This window comes from Phocoena sinus, chromosome 15 (assembly GCF_008692025.1).
Source record: "Phocoena sinus isolate mPhoSin1 chromosome 15, mPhoSin1.pri, whole genome shotgun sequence".
Classification (NCBI taxonomy): domain Eukaryota; kingdom Metazoa; phylum Chordata; class Mammalia; order Artiodactyla; family Phocoenidae; genus Phocoena; species Phocoena sinus.
The window spans coordinates 65,669,321-65,690,520 of NC_045777.1; the positions used below are offsets into that span (position 1 = coordinate 65,669,321).

The window sequence follows — 21,200 nt, forward strand, 5'->3', positions numbered from 1 at the left end:
CTGGAAGAAGCCGATGATGACCAAGGGCCTAGAATTCACAAACTCTGCTATCTCACTGGTGTCAGAGAACAAAAATGCTTTCTGGCTAATTTGTCTTCTCAACCAAACAACCAAGGCAGTAGATTCAACCACTCCTGGAGAGAGACATACAATTAAATGGATCCCACAGAAGTTTCCTCTTGAACTGGAGCAAGTCCTGTCTTCCCCAAGTTAAATGAGTAGAAACCTCTCGTCTTGGATTCCCACCCCTTGAAGTCCAAGGTCAGTTTCTCCTCCCCTCCCCACCTGAGCCCCAAAACGTGAACATTAACGACAGCAGCTAAACTTGACTGAGCACTTACCAAGGACCGGGCACTGGGCTGAGCATTTTGCATGTCTTACATCCCCACAGTAACCCTATGGGATACATATTCTCCCAATCTTGCAGATGAGGAAATTGAGGTTCAACTTTGCCATTGGCCACTCTGCTAGTGAAACTGGGAATCAAACCCGGGAGGAAGCATGCCCAGCTGTGTTTTCTTATTCACCCTTCAAAGTGACAGGAAGATGGATTTATTTTTTTAAAAACATAAAGTTTTAAAATGTAAATAAAAAGGCCAGCTAGCTCTGCACCCTTGGGAGAATTCCATTATCTCCTTGTGTCTCCAGTTCCTTAGCTGAGACCTAGATGTCCACTGAGGTCATATACCCTGACTTTCATTTCTCAGCTATCATATGGGAAGTGCCAAGCACACAAAAGGCATCTAAAATCGGGACACATCTACCATATCTGGGGAGACATAATGGTGTGCCAGAATGTACTCAAGGCTACAAATGGACTTGTGTTTGCTAGGATCATCAGTTTCATATGGTGGCAGGTAATGTAAAATATTATTTTCTGTCAAGGCCTGCTATAGAAAGGATCATTTAAAATGAGTTTATGAGCTAAAGCAATGTTTGTTGTGAGTAGCTTTGGACAACATATTGGGTTGGCCAAAAAGGCCAATACAAAGGCCTTTATTCTTCACTCCTTCACTCGTTCATTCGTTTGATAAATATGCATTGGGTGCCTATTACGTTACTGAATGCTGTGCTTGGTCCTGGGGATAAAATGGTGAGCAGAAACAAGACTATGCAGCTCTCATTCTGTTGAGGAGGACAACTATCAAATAACTGCACAAACAAGGGTAAAATCACACCCAAAGTAAGTATTCAAAAGCAAAGTTCTATGAACCTATATAAAAGATACACGACCTAGACTGTGAAGTCAAGGAGAGCTTCCTGGAGGAAATCACTTATGAGCTGAAAACTGAAGGACACATAGGCGTTAACAGGAAGCAACTGGAAAAGGAAAGGCGGAGAAAACAGCCTGTGCAAAGGCCCTGTGGCAGGACAAATTGCTGCCTGGGGCTTGAGGAATGCACACTGAGTTGCTAAATCGACTGGAAAGGACACTATTTTCAGTGTGTTTGCTTACTTTTCCTAAGAACATTAGGCCTTTTAAAAATTTATGATGCAGTATGTTTACATGCATAAAGGTATACAAATTATAATGTATAGTTTGATGAATTTTCATAAGATGAACACACATGTATAAATATCACCCAGATAAAGAAATAGAACGTTATCAGCCCCTCGGAAATCTCCACGGTGCCCCCTCCCAGCCACTACCCAACCCTCACCTAGAGGTAACCATTATCCTAACTTCTAACCTGCTCTTGAACTTTATATTGAGTCATGCAGTATGTGTTTAGGATCGGGCTTCACTATACGTGTGAGATTCCTCCATGTTGCACCTGTAGATTCGTTCCCACTGCTGTGTAGCATTCCATTGTGTGAATATTCCACAACTTATTTACCCATTCCCTGTTAATGGGCATTTGGTTTGTTTATAGTTCGGGGCTATTAAGAATTAATTCTTGTGCATGTCTCCAGGGGCACATTGTATGCACTTCTGTTGGGTACATGCCCAGGAGAAGAATTTCTGGTCATGGGGACGCTGTGTCCAGCTTTAGTAGATACAGATTAGACCATTTAAAAAGCCACAGTGGATCGGGCCTCTAAAAGTTCATAAGAGGACCATGTGGTGGTCTCAAGGGACAGAGGGGGTGGGGGAGGCTTCATGCCACCCTCAGACCATGGCTCTCCACCCACTGCAGTCAATCCCTCCTCCTGGACACCAGCCCCAAGGCTGAGTTTCTATTTTCACAGTCGTCCAAGCCATCTTTTAGGAAGAAGGAGGCACATATCATGAAAGCAAACTCTTTCTCTTACAGGCTTTGCCTGAAAAAGTTATGTCTTAAGTGACCTGAAAGGAATTGGTTTAGAAATTCTGAAAATACCAAAAAAACGTGAATAAAACCCTTCCAAATGGGTTTGAATTTCAGGTCCTCAGAACCACTGCTCTGATTTCCCTTTGTGCTACTCTCTCCCTCTGTCCACACTCCAGCCATATCCTTATCATCCAGCACACTGGGCTTGGCATCCACCAGTCCCTCTGCCTGGGCTGTCCTTTCCTCTCAGCTCTCAAGGACATCTCACCCTGCTTATTTAATTCTCAATTTGGTCTTTTCTTACTCCCCCCTCAATCATTCTCTATTTTATGACCTGTTGTATTTTCTTCATTGAGTCTGTTTCTGAAGCTATGATTTTTTCCTAACTTTCTCAGCTCCTGAGGGGGAACAGAATATGCCACCTCAAATTCTACTACTTTGGCATATTATTTTGAATTAAAGTTACTTGAGAAATAGCCTGTGCAAGAAGGATGTCTGACCCTCCTTTATCCCTTCGAAAGCAGGAAATAAATCTCCCATGTAGAGGTACCCTCCCTATACCAGGATGGTAGACTACATCCTTATCACCAGACATAGGGATTTAAGGTCAAGAAGGTTATATTAAAAAACCTTGTTACTTCCTCACTAATTTGCTACCCCAAGCCCAAACACCTTTGCCTTGTCAATTCTTCACAACTTTATTGTTTCTTTGTCTAAAAGGTATAAAAGCTGCCTGTTCTGGTCACTTTTTTGAGCCTCATATCTTTGGGATTCCTGTACATATGAAATTAAATTTGTTTTTCTTCTTTTACTCTTTCTTATGTCAATTTAATTATTAGACCAGCCAAAGAACTTAGAAGGGAAGAAAGGAAACATTTTCCTCCCCTACATCCTGTAGTGCCTGGCTCACAGTACGTGCTCAGGAAATAATTATGGGATGAATGGATGAGGTGAATGAATCATTAGATAACTCGGTTTGAGGGAACTTGATCTTGGACCCTCTTCTCTGGGATGGATGAGCTCCGTTTGCCCTTCTGGGCCCCATAGGACCGAGATAGCTCTGAACTTGGCAAACAGCTTGTTTCTGAGTTCCTGCCAATTGGGCACTGTCCCCACTAGGCAGGTCCCTCTCCTGGTGCTCGGCTCTGAGCCTGAGGACACAGCGACAACCGAGGTATGTATGCCGTGTCGATGATTGACTGGGGCCAGAGCTCCGTTGCATATTTCCAGGCACAAGCTGTGAATGCAGCATTAATTGAAGGCCTGGAGGCAGCCTGAGTCCCCCTCCCTCCAGGGAGATGGCCAAGGTCAAGTCTCCCACCATCAGTCCTTGGAGACCAGAGGAGAACCTGGACTTGAAACAACAACGACTAAACCCCACCTGCCTCTGAGGGAAGTTTTCGTAAAAGTCACAGTGCAAGAGGCCAGTAAAGTACCGCCGCTCCCTTAGCCCAGGGAAGCCCTGTCAAGTGGCAGAACTGGCATTAGTCATTCTTTTCAGGAAGTGAGAAATACAGGCTGCTTCAAGTTCTCACAGCTAGCGCTCATCCTAAACTCTGGGCTCTGGCTCCATCCCGGCATCCCACTGCCTCTTTCCATGGTTGGGGGTAATACTGAGGAAGAAGGAGATGGTCAAGCCCAGTACAAATATGGGCTGGCTTCTTAATTGTGGGGCCCTTGCAATTCCACCCCGTTCAAACTCGACATATGCATTAAAAACCTAAGTGTTCCAGGCACTAGACTAGGGTCAGGAAACTAATAGTTTGAGGATGATAATAACCACATCTGCCGCTTACTTAGAGGACAGCACGGTGTACAGCAGGGATCAGTCAACTGTAGCCCATGGACCAAATCTGATCTGCCAACTAATTTTATAAATAAAGTTTTATACGAACACAGCCTTGCCCATTTGTTTGTGTATGGCTCCTTTCTCACGGCATCAGCAGAGTTAAATAGTTTCAACAGAGATTGGTTTGTCAGGCCTAAAATATTTACTTTCTGGTCTTTTAGAGAAAATATTTGTGGATCCCACTGCTACTTAGCTGGGGAGCCTTGAGAGTTATTCCACTCTCTGCACCTCAGTTTCCCCATCTGTAAAAGCACCTCCTATACTGTGTTATGACATCTGAGAAGGGACTAGAACAGTGCCTGGAACACAGTAAATGCTTCAGACATGTGCAGACTCATTCTTTCTTCCTAGGAACCCTTGGAGGTAGATGCCTTTACCATCCCTACTTTACAGATGAGAAAATCAGAATTCAACAGGAGGAAGTGATTGTTCCTCAGGTATGTAGTGAGGATTTGAAGCCGAGGTGTCCACCAGCTCTGGCAGCCTTTTAGGAGACCCCAGGAAATGAGGTGAGATTGGCCTCTGCCCTGTGCTGTCAGTTGAGTAGACAGTGAGGAAGAGATACAATTCTGTGAGATGAGATCTTTGAGGGGGAAGCACAGGTGCTGTGGGACCACAGAAACGGTGCAGGCACCCCGACCCAGGCAGTCAGGGGAGACTTCCTGGAGGAGGTGATAGTGAAGCTTCCTGAACGGCAGAGGAGGTTCCAGGCCTGGCTCCCAGCACAAAGGGAGCTCAGACAGTCTGGAAGTCGCTATGCTGTCACCTTGTTACCTCTAGGTGGAGTTGGACCTCACCTGTCCTTCAGGAGGCGAAGGCACCCCAGAGCCTGAGCCACTCCATGAGGAGATATGGACTTTGACAAAGTAACTTGGGGCTTCTGGTTTCTTCACAGCCCTCCCCCAAACCAACACATCACAAAGGGCTCCTCGCTTAAGGTCAGTGGCTGGCCATTGAGGGTTGTCACTCGGTGCATAGGAAGCAGCAGTTTTTGTCCCTTCTCTCACTCCTGCCCACTCTCCCCATCTCTTTCTCTTCCCCTTGCACACACCAGACTCATACAAACCAGCTGGGAGCCTCAAGGCTCCAAGTCTTTTATGCAACCTGCCCTGAGGCTGGCTCTTCAGCAAGTCTGGCCTGTGTGTCTCACACCCGCTTCGTGTCCATTCTGAGAACTGCAAGGCATCCTGCAGCTCCTGCACACGGTGGCCCTCTCCCCGCTGTCCCTTTGGTTCTTGTAACAACTCTCAAACAGGCTTATTGCAAACCTGCTAAATGCCAGGCCCTGAAAAATACAAACTCAGTGTTCTGAGATTCAATCATTCAACACACACAATGGGAACATTCTACTAACATAGTAAGGGCTGTGCTGGGCACTTCTGTGTTCATCAGTCTTATTCCCTCCATCCACTGTGCATACGTTTATGCAACCATATATTTAACACTCTTTAAACTTAGGACCTGCTATGTGTCACACTGAAGCACAAAATTCTTCAAATTTCCACAACATCAGGATATGACACACGGTAGGTTCTAAATAAAAGGGTGTAGAATAAGTAGACGAATGAGTTAACTAAATGGAGGATGATAGAAGTGGAAGGGTTTGGTAGTCACTCTGTCTCAAACCCATCTTGTTCTAGCAACTCCTAGTCTCCGTTTCGAGAAACCAGTTCTTCCTCGGCCTGGGACCCTGTCAAAATCATTCTAAAGTGGAAGAGTGCGGTGGGAGTGGGGAGATAGGTGAGTGGGGAACTCACTCTCTGGTCTCTATAGTTTATAAACCATGTGCATCCCTATCCCACCTCATGGTGCCTCCAGAGCCCACCAGCTGAGATGCAAGCTGTGGTGGAGGCGGCTACATGTCCACCGAAATCTTTTATTTCCTTATAGACATAGAGCAGGGCCATATTTCCCAGCCTTTCTGTTGGGTGGAACGATATTCGCCATCTCCAAGCCTGGGCCACGGACACCACTGGTGGCGCCCCTTTGCCTCTCGGCACCAATAGCTGGCCAGATACAGAGGGAAGGGCAGGAAGCTCGGGGGTCCTAGGGGAGGACAACGTCACAGGCTGGAAGGGACCTGGGTCCTTGAAAGACTGTGGGGAACAGAGTTCCCTCATCTCCACCCTCTGGCTGCTAACTGGGCTCCGTGCAAGCAAGAAATAAACTTGTAATTCTGCTAAGCCACTGAAATGCAGATGTTTGTGTTTCCATAGTTAGCGTTACCTTGATTGACACAGAAGTACCATTACCTTTGCAGCTGATGGGCTCCGATCTATTGCCCTCAAAAAACAGCTTCAACTCTGGGGCCTTCTTGACATCAAACTCCTTCCGAAGTTCCTTCTCAACCGTGATGTCCACTTTGCCAAAGCCAATCCCGTTCTTGCCTTTGCCCATGATCTCCACGGCTTTGCCCAGCTCCTCAGCTAAGTTCCTGGATTGCTCTGAGGATGGGTTGTCTGAAAGAGGCAGTATGAAGACAGAACTCACTAGAGCTTTTCCTGCATCCCTGTCTCCCAAGGAGGAGGTTTTGTCTGGCCTGCTTAGCTCCGGGGCTTTTCTGGTGCCCCACTGCTAGTGGGTAGATTCAGAAATGTGACAAGATGTGAGACACACGGTTCAGGAAATTGTTCAGTTTGGGAGACACACATCAGGTTTCTTTGGGTTCGGTAACACTGGAAACAATACAACCTTGGGCAACTTAATCTCCTGAAGCTCCAATTTCCTCATAGATAAAGTGGGGAAATAGTGACTACCTTGTGAAGTTGTCAAAAGATTTATTTTACAATCAGTTGCATTGTGCTTATTACTTTCTAAGAATTTTACATGGATTAAGCCATTTAATCTTCCTAGTACCCTATGGGATAGGTACTGCTATTATTATCTCAGTGTTATAGATGAGGAAACTGTTGCACAATTGAAATGACACCTACTTGCCCAAGGCCCCATGGCAGCAGGAGGTATAGCAGGATGGGACCCACTCGCTCTGGCTCCGGAGTGCTTGCTCTCTAACCTCCACCGGGCATGTCCAACCCTTAGCACAATGCCTAGAACTTGGTCAGTACGTAATGCATTCTTACTAGCACCATTATGATTGTAAAATTTCTATCAGAACTTATAGTGAGGGGGAGAGAAAGAGAGAGAGAGGGAGGGAATGAGGGAGGGAGGGAGGGAGAAGAGGGGAGACAGAGATGGGGGAGAGGGAGAGAGAGGGAGGGAGAGAGAGAGAGAGAGAGAGAGAGAGAGAGAGAGAGAGAGAGAGAGAGCCATCTAGTGGAAATTCCTGGACCTAACAGGCCAATTTGGGCCCCTCCAGTTGCCCTGTATCTGCATGTAATGGAAAGAAGGCCAGATGTGGGAAGGGTAAGGATGGAGGGAGGTTATGATGATCTCCTACGCACTCAGCCCATCCCCTTGGTCTGGGGTGTTGAAGAGACCTGACACTATCATTGCTGGGCAGTGGGGTGGCATTTGGAGTGAGGAGCCCTTTTCTGGAAAGAGCCTCAGGGACCTGACATGTGATCCCAGCAGCAGGAGAGGTCTTCCTGGCCTAAATGGGGGGGGGGGGGGGCGCGGTGCTAAAAGGCAGGCAGTTTTGCCTCCCTTCCTCCTGAGAGGACTATGAAACTGCAGGCCCCTCGCTGGTCCCTCACCGACTGGCATCTGCAGCAGGTGGGCCAAGCCAGGGCAGGGGGTCATTAATTCCCTTTCAAGCCAGAACAGTTTATCTTTTTCAAACTCCCTTGTCCATCTGGAGCATTTGGAAAAAGTGCAAATCACTTCCAATGCTGTGGGCAAGTTCCAAGTCCAACAGAGAGGGCTTTTGTAAAGCAAAACCCAGAAGGCTAGGCCTGGGACAGCTGGCACACGCCCTATTGCCAGTCAGCACACCTGCTCCAGTGATGGAACCCGAAAGTGAATGATCGTTTTCATTAAACTCCCAATCAATGGACAGGAAGTGGGAATTTTTGCCTCTCTTGTAGATCGATGCCTTTCCACTGCCTGCTTTGTCACCGTCATCGCCTTCGATACCACCATCAATCACCACCAGCAGGTGCTGGCCTGTCGCCAGCCAGTCCGGCCTGCAGGCTTCTCCTCTGCCTCCCTCGTGGATTCGGCAGTGCCTGGCTCAGGGCTGCTAATTGACACAGCATCCAAATCAGAGTTTCTAAGGGTACGAGCTTGGGGCAAGAGAAACACTTGTCTAAACAGTGGAGTTTCTGAGGTTCCACACACAGCCCAGTGGTCTTCAGTGTCCAAAATGGAAGTGAGAGAAAGAGGTTGTGACAGCTGGGATCTGAGAGCTGGATGGATGGGACCTAGTAGTAACAGTAATGGGATCCATTCACTCATTCATCTCACAAATCTTTTTTAGAATCTTGCATGTGCCAGGAAATGTTTTAGGTACTGGGGACTTAACAACAAGCAGATTGATAAAAATCACTGCTCTCATTGGAGAAGGCAGAAAATAAACAAAATAAAGAAGCAGACTATATTCTATGTTAGATGCTAAGTGCTATGGAGAAAAAAGAAGCAGAGGTGGAAGTTGGGAGTGTCAGGGGAATGGAGTTTAAGTAGAGAGGCAAAAGGAGGCCTCACTGAGAAGGAACGTTTTAATAAAGACTGAAGAAGATAAGGGAGCAAGCTGTGTGCTTGCTTACAGGAGGGAGAGAGTTCCAGACAAAGGAGCCATACGTGCAAAGGCCCTGAGGTGGGAGCACGTGCAACGTGTTTGAGGGATGACAAGAAATCCATTGGGTCTGGAACAGAGTGAGCTGGGGTGAGGTCAGGTGACACAGGCCGTGTAGACCACTGAATAAACTTTGGCCTTTCCTCCGAGGGTTGTGGAAATTACTGGAGGGTTTGGAGCAGAGTTAGATGTGATGACTTACTCTTTTACTGGATTGTTCTGAATGTTATACGGAGATTAGACCAAAGAGGAAAAAGGAGACTAGCTGGAGCCACTGTAATAATCCAGGTGAGAGAGAATGGCTTGAACCAGGCGAGCGGTGAGAAATGGTCAGAGCCTAGAGGGATCTTGGAAGAGTTGACAGGATTTACTGACGGATTGGAGGTGGAGTGTAAATGAAAGAAATCAAGGATGCCTCTGACATTTTGACCTGAGCAACCAGAAGGATGATGATGGTAGTAATGATAACAAGATAACAACGTTTATTGAACACTTACTATGCCAAGTGCTTTGCTAAGTGTTACACGCATTATTTTGGTGAATCCTCAGAACAACCCTATGAGTCATCTGCTGTTACAGGTGAGGAATGTTAGACAAGGAAAGAGAAGCCCAGAGGTTTCACAGCTAGTAAGCATTGGGCGGAGTTCAGCTCCATGGCTGACTGACTCCAAGATCCATGCTCTGACTGACCTTATAGGTAAGCTGGTCTGGAAAATGTTCCTTGTTTCCTGGAGGGGTGGGTTTCCCATCTCCCCTGCTCTGAGTGGTTCTCATCAAAGCAGATAGACTCTGGAGAGCCAAATCCACTCTTTATAATTTACAGTCCTATTTACTAGTTTCTGTCTTTTTAAAATTTGCCTTTAGGGCTTTGGAGCCTTGAATCCTGAGTGTGTAAAGGTGAAATGGATGCATACGCCCCTCAGGTCTTGGTGCCTGTCTCATGAGGCATGGAGACACAATTCAGCTGTACATTCATTGGAACCTGGGCAAAGCAGTGCCCAGTGGACAGTGGACAGGCAGGGAGCCTTTCGCTGGGAGGCTGAGAGCTCCTATAGGTATAGCCCTCCTCAGGTTCTAACTCCACCTAAGGTTCATCTTCTGGCATATAGTGGGTACTCAATTAACATGAATTCCTTAGGTTGTCTCATAAAACAGAGACAGTTATGGTGGCTTACAGCACCAGTGGTCCAGGCAAGGTGTTTTTTAAACATCTCTGCACTTCAGTTTCCTCATCTATAGAATGGGGGTAGTAATAGCTCCCATACCTTAGAATGAGCCTACATAGTAAGACAAGGTAAGCAAAGCTCTGGCACAGAAGTGCCCAATAAACATTAACTATTATGATGACACGGGGGAAATCTTTGGTCTTGCTCTGACCAGATGCTCTCTGGGGAGGGAGAGTCCTATGGAGATATCAGGATCTTCAGCAGATCTTCTGGTTCTGGGGGAAGGAAGACAATGGTGACCAGCACCAAGTCATCCAACACAAGGCTGAGGCCTATTATGTGGCTCTCCTGTGGGTTTTGGGGTAAACAAATGGGACCCAGGGTCGCATTAGAGTTGTCAGTGGCTCTCTGACTGTCTGCTTGGTGTGTAAATGTGTTAATGGCTAATGGACCTAGATCAATGTTTGCCTGGGTCTTTAGTAGATAACCCCAGTCTCCCTTTTCTGAGCAGCCAATGTGGGTCAGGGTAGGGACTGATGGACGGGGGAGCTGTGAGTATAGGGACTGGAGATTAGCTCCCAACACAGGGAGCTGGAGTCTGCATTTCTTTAGACTGTGGTTCTCAACGGGGTATATTTGGCCATATCTGGAGACACTATTTGTTGTCACATCTGGAATGCTACTGGCATCTAGTGAGTGAAGGCAAGGGATGCTACTAAATACCCTACAGTGCAGGGACACCCTCCTCACATCACACACACACACACACGCACACACAGCAAAGAATTAGCCAGCCAGGCAGGGTCTTGGTGCTCCGGCCGGGTGTCAAGCCTGAGCCTCTGAGGTGGGAGAGCCAAGTCCAGGACATTGGGCCACCAGAGACCTCACAGCCTCATGTAATATCAGTCGGCGAGAGCTCTGCCAGAGATCTCTGTCTTAACACTAAGACCCAGCTCCACCCAAGGGCCAGCAAGCTCCAGTGCTGGACGCCCCATGACAAACAACTAGCAAGACAGGAACACAACCCCACCCATTAGCAGAGAGCTGCCTAAAGTCATACTAAGTTCACAGACACCCCAAAACACACCACCAGGTGTCGCCCTGCCCACCAGAAGGACAAGATCTAGCCCCAGCCACCAGAACACAGGCACAAGTCCCCTCCACCAGGAAGCCTACACAAGCCACTGAACCAATCTCACCCACTGGGGGCAGACACCAAAAACAATGGGAACTATGAACCTGCAGCCTGTGAGAAGGAGATCCCAAACACAGTAAGTTAAACAAAACGAGAAGACAGAGAAACATGCAGCAGATGAAGGAGCAAGGTAAAAACCCACCAGACGAGACAAATGAAGAGGAAATAGGCCGTCTACCTGAAAAAGAATTCAGAGTAACAATAGTAAAGATGATCCAAAATCCTGGAAATAGAATGGAGAAAATACAAGAAACGTTTAACAAGGACCTAGAAGAACTAAAGAGCAAACGAACAATGATGAACAACACAATAAATAAAATTAAAAATTCTCTAGAAGGGATCAATAGCAGAAAAACTGAGGCAGAAGAACAGATAAGTGACCTGGAAGACAAAATAGTGGAAATAACTGCCACACAGTAGAATAAAGAGAAAAGAATGAAAAGAATTGATGACAGTCTCAGAGACCTTGGGGACAACATTAAACACACCAACATTCGAATTATAGGGGTCCCAGAAGAAGAAGAGAAAAAGAAAGGGTCTGAGAAAATATTTGAAGAGATTATAGTTGAAAAATTCCCTAACATGGGAAAGGAAATAGTCAATCAAGTCCAGGAAGCACAGAGAGTCCCATACAGGATAAATCCAAGGAGAAACACACAAAGACATATATTAATCAAACTATCAAAAATTAAATACAAAGAAAAAATATTAAAAGAAGCAAGGGAAAAGTAACAAATAACATACAAGGGAATCACCATAAGGTTAACAGCTGATCTTTCAGCAGAAACTCTTCAAGCCAAAAGGGAGTGGCAGGACATATTTAAAGTGATGAAAGGGAAAGACCTACAACCAAGATTACTCTACCCAGCAAGGATCTCATTCAGATTCAACGGCGAAATTAAAACCTTTACAGACATCAAAAGTTAGGAGAGGGGCTTCCCTGGTGGCGCAGTGGTTGAGAGTCCGCCTGCCGATGCAGGGGACACGGGTTCGTGCCCCGGTCCGGGAGGATCCCACATGCCGCGGAGCGGCTGGGCCCGTGAGCCATGGCTGCTGAGCCTGCGTGTCCGGAGCCTGTGCTCCGTGACGGGAGAGGCCACAGCGGTGAGAGGCCCGCGTACAGCAAAAAAAAAAAAAAAAAAAAAAAAAAAAAGTTAGGAGAATTCAGCACCACCAAACAAGCTTTACAACAAATGCTAAAGAAACTTCTCTAGGCAGGAAACACAAGAGAAAGAAAAGATCTACAAAAAAAAAAAAACAAAAATAATTAAGAAAATAGTGATAGGAACATACATATCAATAATTACCTTAAATGTAAATGAATTAAATGCTCCAACCAAAAGACACAGACTAGCTGAATGGCTACAAAAACAAGACCCATATATATGCTGTCTGGAAGAGACCCACTTCAGACCTAGGGACACATACAGACTGAAAGTGAGGGGATGGAAAAAGATATTCCACGCAAATGGAAATCAAAAGAAAGCTGGAGTAGCGATACTCATATCAGACAAAATAGACTTTAAAATAAAGACTATTACAAGAGACAAAGAAGGACACTACATAATGATCAAGGGATCAATCCAAGAAGAAGATATAACAATTGTAAATATTTATGCACCCAACATAGGAGCACCTCAATACATAAGGCAAATGCTAAGAGCCATAAAAGGGGAAATCGACAGTAACACAGTAATCGTAGGGGTCTTTAACACCCCACCTTCACCAATGGACAGATCATCCAAAATGAAAATAAATAAGGAAACACAAGCTTTAAATGATACATTAAACAAGATGGACTTCACTGATATTTATAGGACATTCCATCCAAAAACAACAGAATACACTTTCTTCTCAAGTGCTCATGGAACATTCTCCAGGATAGATCATACCTTGGGTCACAAATCAAGCCTCGGTAAATTTAAGAAAATTGAAATCGTATCAAGTATCTTTTCCAACAACACTGTGAGACTAGATATCAATTACAGGGAAAAAACTGTAAAAAATACAAACACTTAGAGGCTAAACAATATGCTACTAAATAACCAAGAGATCACTGAAGAAATCAAAGAAGAAATTTTAAAATACCTATAAATAAATGACAATGAAAACACAACATCCCAAAACCTATGGGATGTAGCAAAAGCAGTTCTAAGAGGGAAGTTTATCACAATAAAATCCTACCTCAAGAAACAAGAAAAATCTCAAATAAACAGCCTAACCTTACACCTAAAGCAATTAGAGAAAGAAAAACAAAAAAAACCCCAAAGTTAGCAGAAGGAAAGAAATCATAAAGATCACATCAGAAAGAAATGAAAAAGAAATGAAGAAAATAATAGTAAAGATCAATAAAACTAAAAGGTGGTTCTTTGAGAAGATAAACAAAATTGATAAACCATTAGCCAGAAAAAAAGGGAGAAGACTCAGATCAACAGAATTAGAAATGAAAAAGGAGAAGTAACAACTGACACTGCAGAAATACAAAGGATCATAAGAGATTACAACAAGCAACTATATGCCAATAAAATGGACAACTTGGAAGAAATGGACAAATTCTTAGAAAAGTACAACCTTCCAAGACTGAACCAGGAAGAAATAGAAAATATGAACAGACCAGTCACAAGCACTGAAAGTGAAACTGTGATGAATGCAAGAATTCTTCAATATATGCTAATCAATCAATGAGATACACCATATTAACAAACCGAAGGATAAAAACCTATGATCAGGGGCTTCCCTGGTGGCAGAGTGGTTCAGAATCCGCCTGCCAATGCAGGGGACACGGGTTTGAGCCCTGATCTGGGAAGATCCCACATGCCACAGAGCAACTAGGCCCGTGAGCCACAACTACTGAGCCTGCGCATCTGGAGCCTGTGCTCCACAACAAGAGAGGCCGCGAGAGTGAGAGGCCCGTGCACCACGATGAAGAGCAGCCCTCACTTGCCACAACTAGAGAAAGCCCTCGCACAGAAACGAAGACCCAACACAGCCTAAAATAAATATAAAAATAAATAAATAAAAATTTTAAAAAAAAACCTATGATCATCTCAATAGATGCAAAAAAAGCTTTCAACAAAATTCAACACCCATTTATGATAAAAACTCTCCAGAAAGTAGGCACAGAGGGAACCTACCTCAACATAATAAAGGTCATATATGACAAACCTACAGCCAACATCGGTTCTCAATGGTGAAAAACTGAAACCATTGCCTGTAAGATGGGGAACAAGACAAGGTTGTCCACCCTCACCACTATTATTCAACATAGTTTTGGAAGTTTTAGCCATGGCAATCAGAGAAGAAAAAGAAGTAAAAGGGATCCAAATCAGAAAAGAAGAAGTAAAACTGTCACTGTTTGCAGATGACATGATACTGTACATAGAGAACCCTAAAGATGATATTTTAGGATTATAGAAAACTACTAGAGGTAATCAATGAATTAGGTAAAGTAGCAGGATACAAAATTAATACTCAGAAATCTCTTGCATTCCTATACAGATAAACCCACGCACATATGGTCACCTTATCTTTGACAAAGGAGGCAAGAATATACAATGGAGAAAAGACAGCCTCTTCAATAAGTGGTGCTGGGAAAACAGGACAGCTACATATAAAAGAATGAAATTAGAACACTCCCTAACACCATACACAGAAATAAACTCAAAATGGATTAAAGGCCTAAATGTAAGGCCAGACACTATAAAACTCTTAGAGGAAAATATAGGCAGAACACTCTATGACATACATCACAGCAAGATCCTTTTTGACCCACCTCCTAGAGAAATGGAAATAAAAACCAAAATAAACAAATGGGACCTAATGACACTTAAAAGCTTTTGCACAGCAAAGGAAACCATAAACAAAACGAAAAGACAACCCTCACAGTGGGAGAAAATATTTGCAAATGAAGCAACTGACAAAGGATTAATCTCTAAAATATACAAGCAGCTCATGCAGCTCAATATAAAAAAAAACAAACAACCCAATCCAAAAATGGGCAGACAACCCAAATAGACATTTCTCCAAAGAAGACATACAGATTGTCAACAAACACATGAAAGGATGCTCAACATCACTAATCATTAGAGAAATGCAAATCAAAACCACAATGAGGTATCACCTCACACCGGTCAGAATGGCCATCATCAAAAAATCTACAAACAATAAATGCTAGAGAGGGTGTGGAGAAAAGGAAACCCTCTTGCACTGTTGATGGGAATGTAAATTGATACAGCCACTATGGATAACAGTATGGAGGTTCCTTAAAAAAACTAAAAATAGAACTACCATACGACCCAGCAATCCCACTACTGGGCATATACCCTGAGAAAACCATAAGTCAAAAAGAGGCATGTACCACAATGTTCATTGCAGCACTATTTACAGTAGACCTGGAAGCAACCTAAGTGTCCATCAACAGATGAATGGATAAAGGAGATGTGGCACATATATACAATGGGATATTACTCAGCCATAAAAAGAAACGAAAGTGAGTTATTTGTAGTGAGGTGGATGGACCTAGAGTCTGTCATACTGAGTGAAGTAAGTCAGAAAGAGAAAAACAAATACCGTATGCTAACACATACATATGGAATCTAAAAAAAAAAAAAAAAAGGTTCTGATGAACCTAGGGGCAGGAAAGGAATAAAGACGCAGATTTAGAGAATGGACTTGAGGACACAGGGAGGGGGAAGGGTAAGCTGGGTCAAAGTGAGAGAGTAGCATTGACATATATGTACTACCAAATGTAAAATAGATAGCTAGTGGGAAGCAGCTGCATAGCTCAGGGAGATCAGCTCAGTGTTTTGTGACCACCTAGAGGGGTGGGATAGGGAGGGTGGGAGGGAGGTGCAAGAGGCAGGGGATATGAGGATATATGTATACATATAGCTGATTCACTTTGTTATACAGCAGAAACTAACACACCATTGTAAAGCAATTATACATCAATAAAGATGTTAAAACAAAAAAGGGGGGCATTAGCCAGCCAAAATATCAATAGTGCTGAGGACGAGAAACCCCACTTTAAAACAAGTTCGAGATCAAGCATGGAAAAGAATTCTGAGAATAACCCTCTCTCCATTCCATAGGGTGATTTATAGTGTACAGATGTGCTCACAAGTGATAAGGACTTCAGGGTGGTCTCCAACCCCTTCTAGTTCCTCAAGGGCCAGCCAACAAATTTCTCTGACCATTACAGTGACCTACAAGCCCCTAAAGACCCTGCTCCTCACTCTTCTGATCTTATTTCCCACTACTTTTCAACAACTCAGCTTAGCCACCCTGCAGATTCCCACCTCAGGGCCTTTGCACTTGCTACTCCCTCTGCCTGAAATGCTCTCCTCAGGTTGCTGCTTTACTGCCTTCAGGTCTTTGTTCAGTTGTCGCCTTCTCAGGAAAGCCTTCTCTGGCCACCCTGTACACAACCACAGCCCCACGTCCACCCACTCCTTGCACTCCCTAAGAGTTCTGCTTTTTCTCCATAGTACTTTTACCCTGAAGATATGCTACCTTTTTTACTTCTTTACCAGTTTATCTTGAGTCTCCCCTCTCTGGGATAAAAGTTCCATAAAGCAAGGATGTCTGTCTGCTTTGTTCACCACTCAGTGCCTAGAATATATCTGGTATGTAATAAGTATGTAATAAATGTTTAATGAGTGAATGAGTGCCTCAGTTATCAGCACAGTTTAAGATGGATTGAGTGTTAGACCTGCTCTGAAATGTAAGACAGGGACAATGAGACCAAGCCCTGTGCCTGGAATACAGGTCTCAGTAAATGGTCGCCCCCATCATCACCGCTGTGGTCCTCATTATCATTCTCATTCACCATCCACATCATCATCTAACCTGCTCCCAGGGCACAATCTTGCCACCTCTGCTTTACGGATGATTTCTAATTACTCATTAATGAACCCAGAAACAGCTCTTGTTAAGTCTCATTTTGACCTCTCTCTGCTAAACGTAGCCTCCCCTTTTCTCCTGTCTCATTCATGGGGAACACTGGGGGCCAAAGGAAAGCTGTTATTCACTCAGCATCTCCTCAGGCCTGCCATGCTCCAAGCACAATCCCAGATGGTAGCAATCAAGAGATGAATAAGATTTGACCCCTGTGCCCGGTGCAGCTCACACGTTTAAAAGCATTTTCAGGGCTTCCCTGGTGGCGCAGTGGTTGAGAGTCCGCCTGCCGATGCAGGGGACACGGGTTCGTGCCCCGGTCCAGGAGGATCCTGCGTGCCGCGGAGCGGCTGGGCCCGTGAGCCACGGCCGCTGAGTCTGTGCGCCCGGAGCCTGTGCTCCGCAACGGGAGAGGCCACGGCAGTGAGAGGCCCGCGTACCGCAAAAAAAAAATATAAAGCATTTTCAATACAGTGTGGTAAATGCTATGAAAAGGAGTGTGCAGAGGGCTGAGTGAGCGTGGGAGGGCCTAGGTGGGAGTAAGGTGGACACAGCCTCTTGACAGAGCAATTCCATGAACTTAAACCTCACAATCCAGGTGAAGAAGTTCAGGAAGGACACTGCAGGTGGAGGGAACTGCAAGTGTAAAGGCCAGGAGGCCGATGCCAGTGTGACCTACCTGGTGGCCACACTCAGAGTGTAGAGCACAGAGTTCAAGTGGAGTGGAGAAGGAGGCCCGGTTAGATCGAGCAGAGGACATTTTAGCTGTGTTAAGGAGTTTGGGGACTTAGAGAATCTTTGGGGGTTTTTAATCAGGAAGTGACCCAATCAGATTTGCATTTTAGAAAACAAAATTTCTCGGCGTACACTGTAGAGATGGCACTGGAGAGGGAAGGGAGACCATCTAGAAGATGCTGCAGTGGTTCATGGTGGGAATGGTGAGGCCAGAACTAAGGCCGTGGCGGGGGGATGGGGAGAAATAGTGATTGCGGAGGGCTTCAGGAAGTGGTTTCAACAGGATCTGGTGACGATTAGAGACGAGAGTACAAAGGAGTTAAGAATGATCTTGGATTTCTGACTTTGACATTATGTGGATAACAGTGCTGTCAGTCAAGACAGGACACAGGACGTGAGAAGAAGCTTGCCGTTGGAGCAAATCAAAGATGCTGAGGTCTATTTTGGACACACGTGGCATTGAGATGTGCGAGGGATATCCAAGAGCAAAGATCGCCCTGGGTGTTGGCTCTTGAGCCTGGGGTCCTTGGAGAGATGAGAAAGTGGGCAGCAGCTAAGGGTTTGAGAGTTACCAGGGCAGTATTTCCCTGGAGACGATATTGGAAAGACCTATTTGTAAAAAGCCATTTACTCCTGGAAAAAAAGCTTTTATAATGCTTGCCCCAAGTCATTCGTTTTTCCAGAGGTGACTTTAAAGGGTCTGCCAGCTTTTGAGAATTCATTTTGATTTAAACTGTGTATTTGAAGGCATCAAATATTCAAATGAAATGAGTTTGAGGGTCTTTTAGATAGCATCTCTGCTGGTGTTCACCGCTTTGAAATACCTGCTGATGGGAAGGCTTTAAATTTAAACTATTCAAAAATTGGTTGTTATCAAGTGCAATTAAAGTATATAAAATGCATTAGCTTCCTTTGTAGCCCCAGGTTCGATGTCAATCCAATCCCTAAGTTACAAGACAACAGTTAACACCCCAAAGAGCCATGAACTTGCCCTGCTGCCCTGATTAAAACACAGTAGTCAGGACTTCCCTGGTGGCACAGTGGTTAAGAATCTGCCTGCCAATGCAGCAGACATGGGTTCGATCCCTGGTCCGGGAAGATCACACATGCCACGGAACATCTAAGCCCACGTGCCACAGCTACTGAGCCTGCGCTCTAGAGCCTGCGAGCCACAACTACTGAAGCCCCTCACCTAGAGCCCTGCTCCACAACAAGAGAAGCCCACGCCCCGCAATGAAGAGGAGCCCCCGCTCACCGCAACTAGAGAAAGCCCACGCGCAGCAACGAAAACCCAACACAGCCAAAAATAAAAACAAATAAATAAGTTCATTAAAAATAAACAGAGTAGTCACGGGCAGAGCTTGCATTCTCACACGGACAGGATAGGTTATCCAGGCTTGGCGACCTGCTGTGCCATTCTGGAAGGGTAAATGAGTGTCGCGATGTGTGCTGTGTTGTGCAAAGTACGTGGCTCTAAATCCTTCCATGTCTCCACTGAGGGTCTAGGATTCAGGGTTTAAGGCTGCAGCCAAAAAGAGAAGATGGCTTAGATGTCTGACCTGTGCAAACCATTAACTCATAATCCACAGCAGGTAGAGCAGCTGCAGAGTTCTCAATTCTTCTGAGAAAGGAATCATAAAACAAATGTTCGAGTAGTGGCCCAAGTCTTGGTGTGGAGGAGGGATGCAGGGAACCAGCTGGAGGAGTAGTTCAGCAAAGTGGAAATCATGGCCTGCTCACAGGCTCATGTAAAGAAAATGGCCCAAACTGGATCTCTCCTAGGTCTTGCTCCATGGGCTTGAAGTAAAATTAGGCATGCATCCTGACACTTTGAAGGAAACAAACCATTAACAGCCTGAGCTGGATGGAAGTCAGAGGCTTGGAACTATTTTGATGGAACTTTACACAACAGCCATGCTCCACATCGGATGGAGGCAAAATGACCCAATTAGATTTTCCCTTCTGTGAACTACCAAGGTTAAGGGCACAAAAAGAATGTTTTTGTTCTATGTTGCTATGAAGTAGCTGCACAGGCCAGCTGAGGAAGCACTGGGATCCATGGTAACTGAGCTGCTGATACTGTCACTTACCCGACTCCCCCACTGAAGGGGCATCACTCGGAGAGAATGTATCAAATGAGAAGAGACAAAGATTGAGGAAGGAGCTGGGAGGCCTGAATTTCAGGCAGGGGACACAAACTCAGATACTAGAGGGGTGAGGCAGGGGTGTGACTGTGTGGGATTGGCTGGATAGGGATGTGGTAAACTGACAAGTATGTTTTCTGATCAAAACGGGAAATCGTTATTCAGCTCCAGCCAACTGTCACATTGCAGGAATGTAAGCCAGTGCTTCCAGAACTTTTGTTTTTTCAAGAGCAGATGTAAATTCAATTTCAATTGTGAAATGTCCCAAAATAGGGAGACAAATAGTGGCACCATACTGGGTCATTGTGAGGATGATATGACATTTACTGGGCTATAAGGACAGTGCCTGGCCCACAGTAAGTGCTCACTATGTGACTGTTAGGAAAACCCCTTCTACTCTGTCCCAAGGCACAGACAGGTCTGTGCCAACGCCTCAGGAAAAAGAAGTCTGTTCTCTCTGTCAAAATGCGGGCTGATGCAAAACCTAAAGAATAAACGTGGGCATGCAAACTTCAGACAGTAAAGGTGATGATCTAAAAATCTTTCTCAAGAGCGTGCCCATAACTGTGTCCCAGCAACTTAACACGCGATCTTATTTAGTCTTCACAATCATCCAGTGTGGCCCTTATGTTCACGCCCATTTTACAGAGGAGAAAACTGAGGTTCAGAATGGTAAAGACACCTGAGGGTAAATCCTGGCTTCTTGCCTTCAGTGGGACAGAGGAGCCAGATACAAATCAAGACAAGAGTGGCAACGTAGTATCTTGCAAATTGCTTAATTTCCCTGGACCTCAGTATTCTCATCTGTAGATTAAGGATGACATTATATACATTATTTTTAAAATTATTATTAAAACGAGTTCTCATGTGTTTAGCAATATTTAAAACTCCTCTGGGGACTTCCCTGGTGGCACCGTGGTTAAGAATCTGCCTGCCAGTGCAGGGGACACGGGTTCAAGCCCTGGTCTGGGAAGATCCCACCTGCCATGGAGCAACTAAGCCCATGCGCCACAACTACTGAGCCTGTGCTCTAGAGCCCCCGAGCCACTACTACTGAGTCCACGTGCCACAATGACTGAAGCCCGCGTGCCTAGAGCCCATGCTCTGCAACAAGAGAAGCCACCACAACGAGAAGCCCGCGCACCGCAACGAAGAGTAACCCTGCTTGCCGCAACTAAAGTCCGCGCACAGCAACGAAGACCTAGTGCAGCCAAACGTAAAATAAATAAATAAATAAAACTCCTCTCGCTGCCAGGAGAAAGGGGGCAGGTCTC

At 45.2% G+C, this 21,200-nt stretch overlaps 1 protein-coding gene across 4 annotated transcripts in view; it reads right to left on the bottom strand.

The window, feature by feature from the left end:
• The window catches only part of PDILT (protein disulfide isomerase like, testis expressed), a 45,909-nt gene that overhangs the window by 15,622 nt on the left and 9,087 nt on the right, over positions 1-21,200 (bottom strand). For all 4 annotated transcript variants that reach the window (XM_032606930.1, XM_032606931.1, XM_032606933.1 and 1 more), the window contains 2 exons: positions 6,354-6,560; positions 1-134 (listed from right to left, as the gene is read on the bottom strand). In XM_032606930.1, the coding sequence (XP_032462821.1) occupies positions 1-134; positions 6,354-6,560 (341 nt within the window). The remainder of the gene's footprint in view (positions 135-6,353; positions 6,561-21,200) is intronic.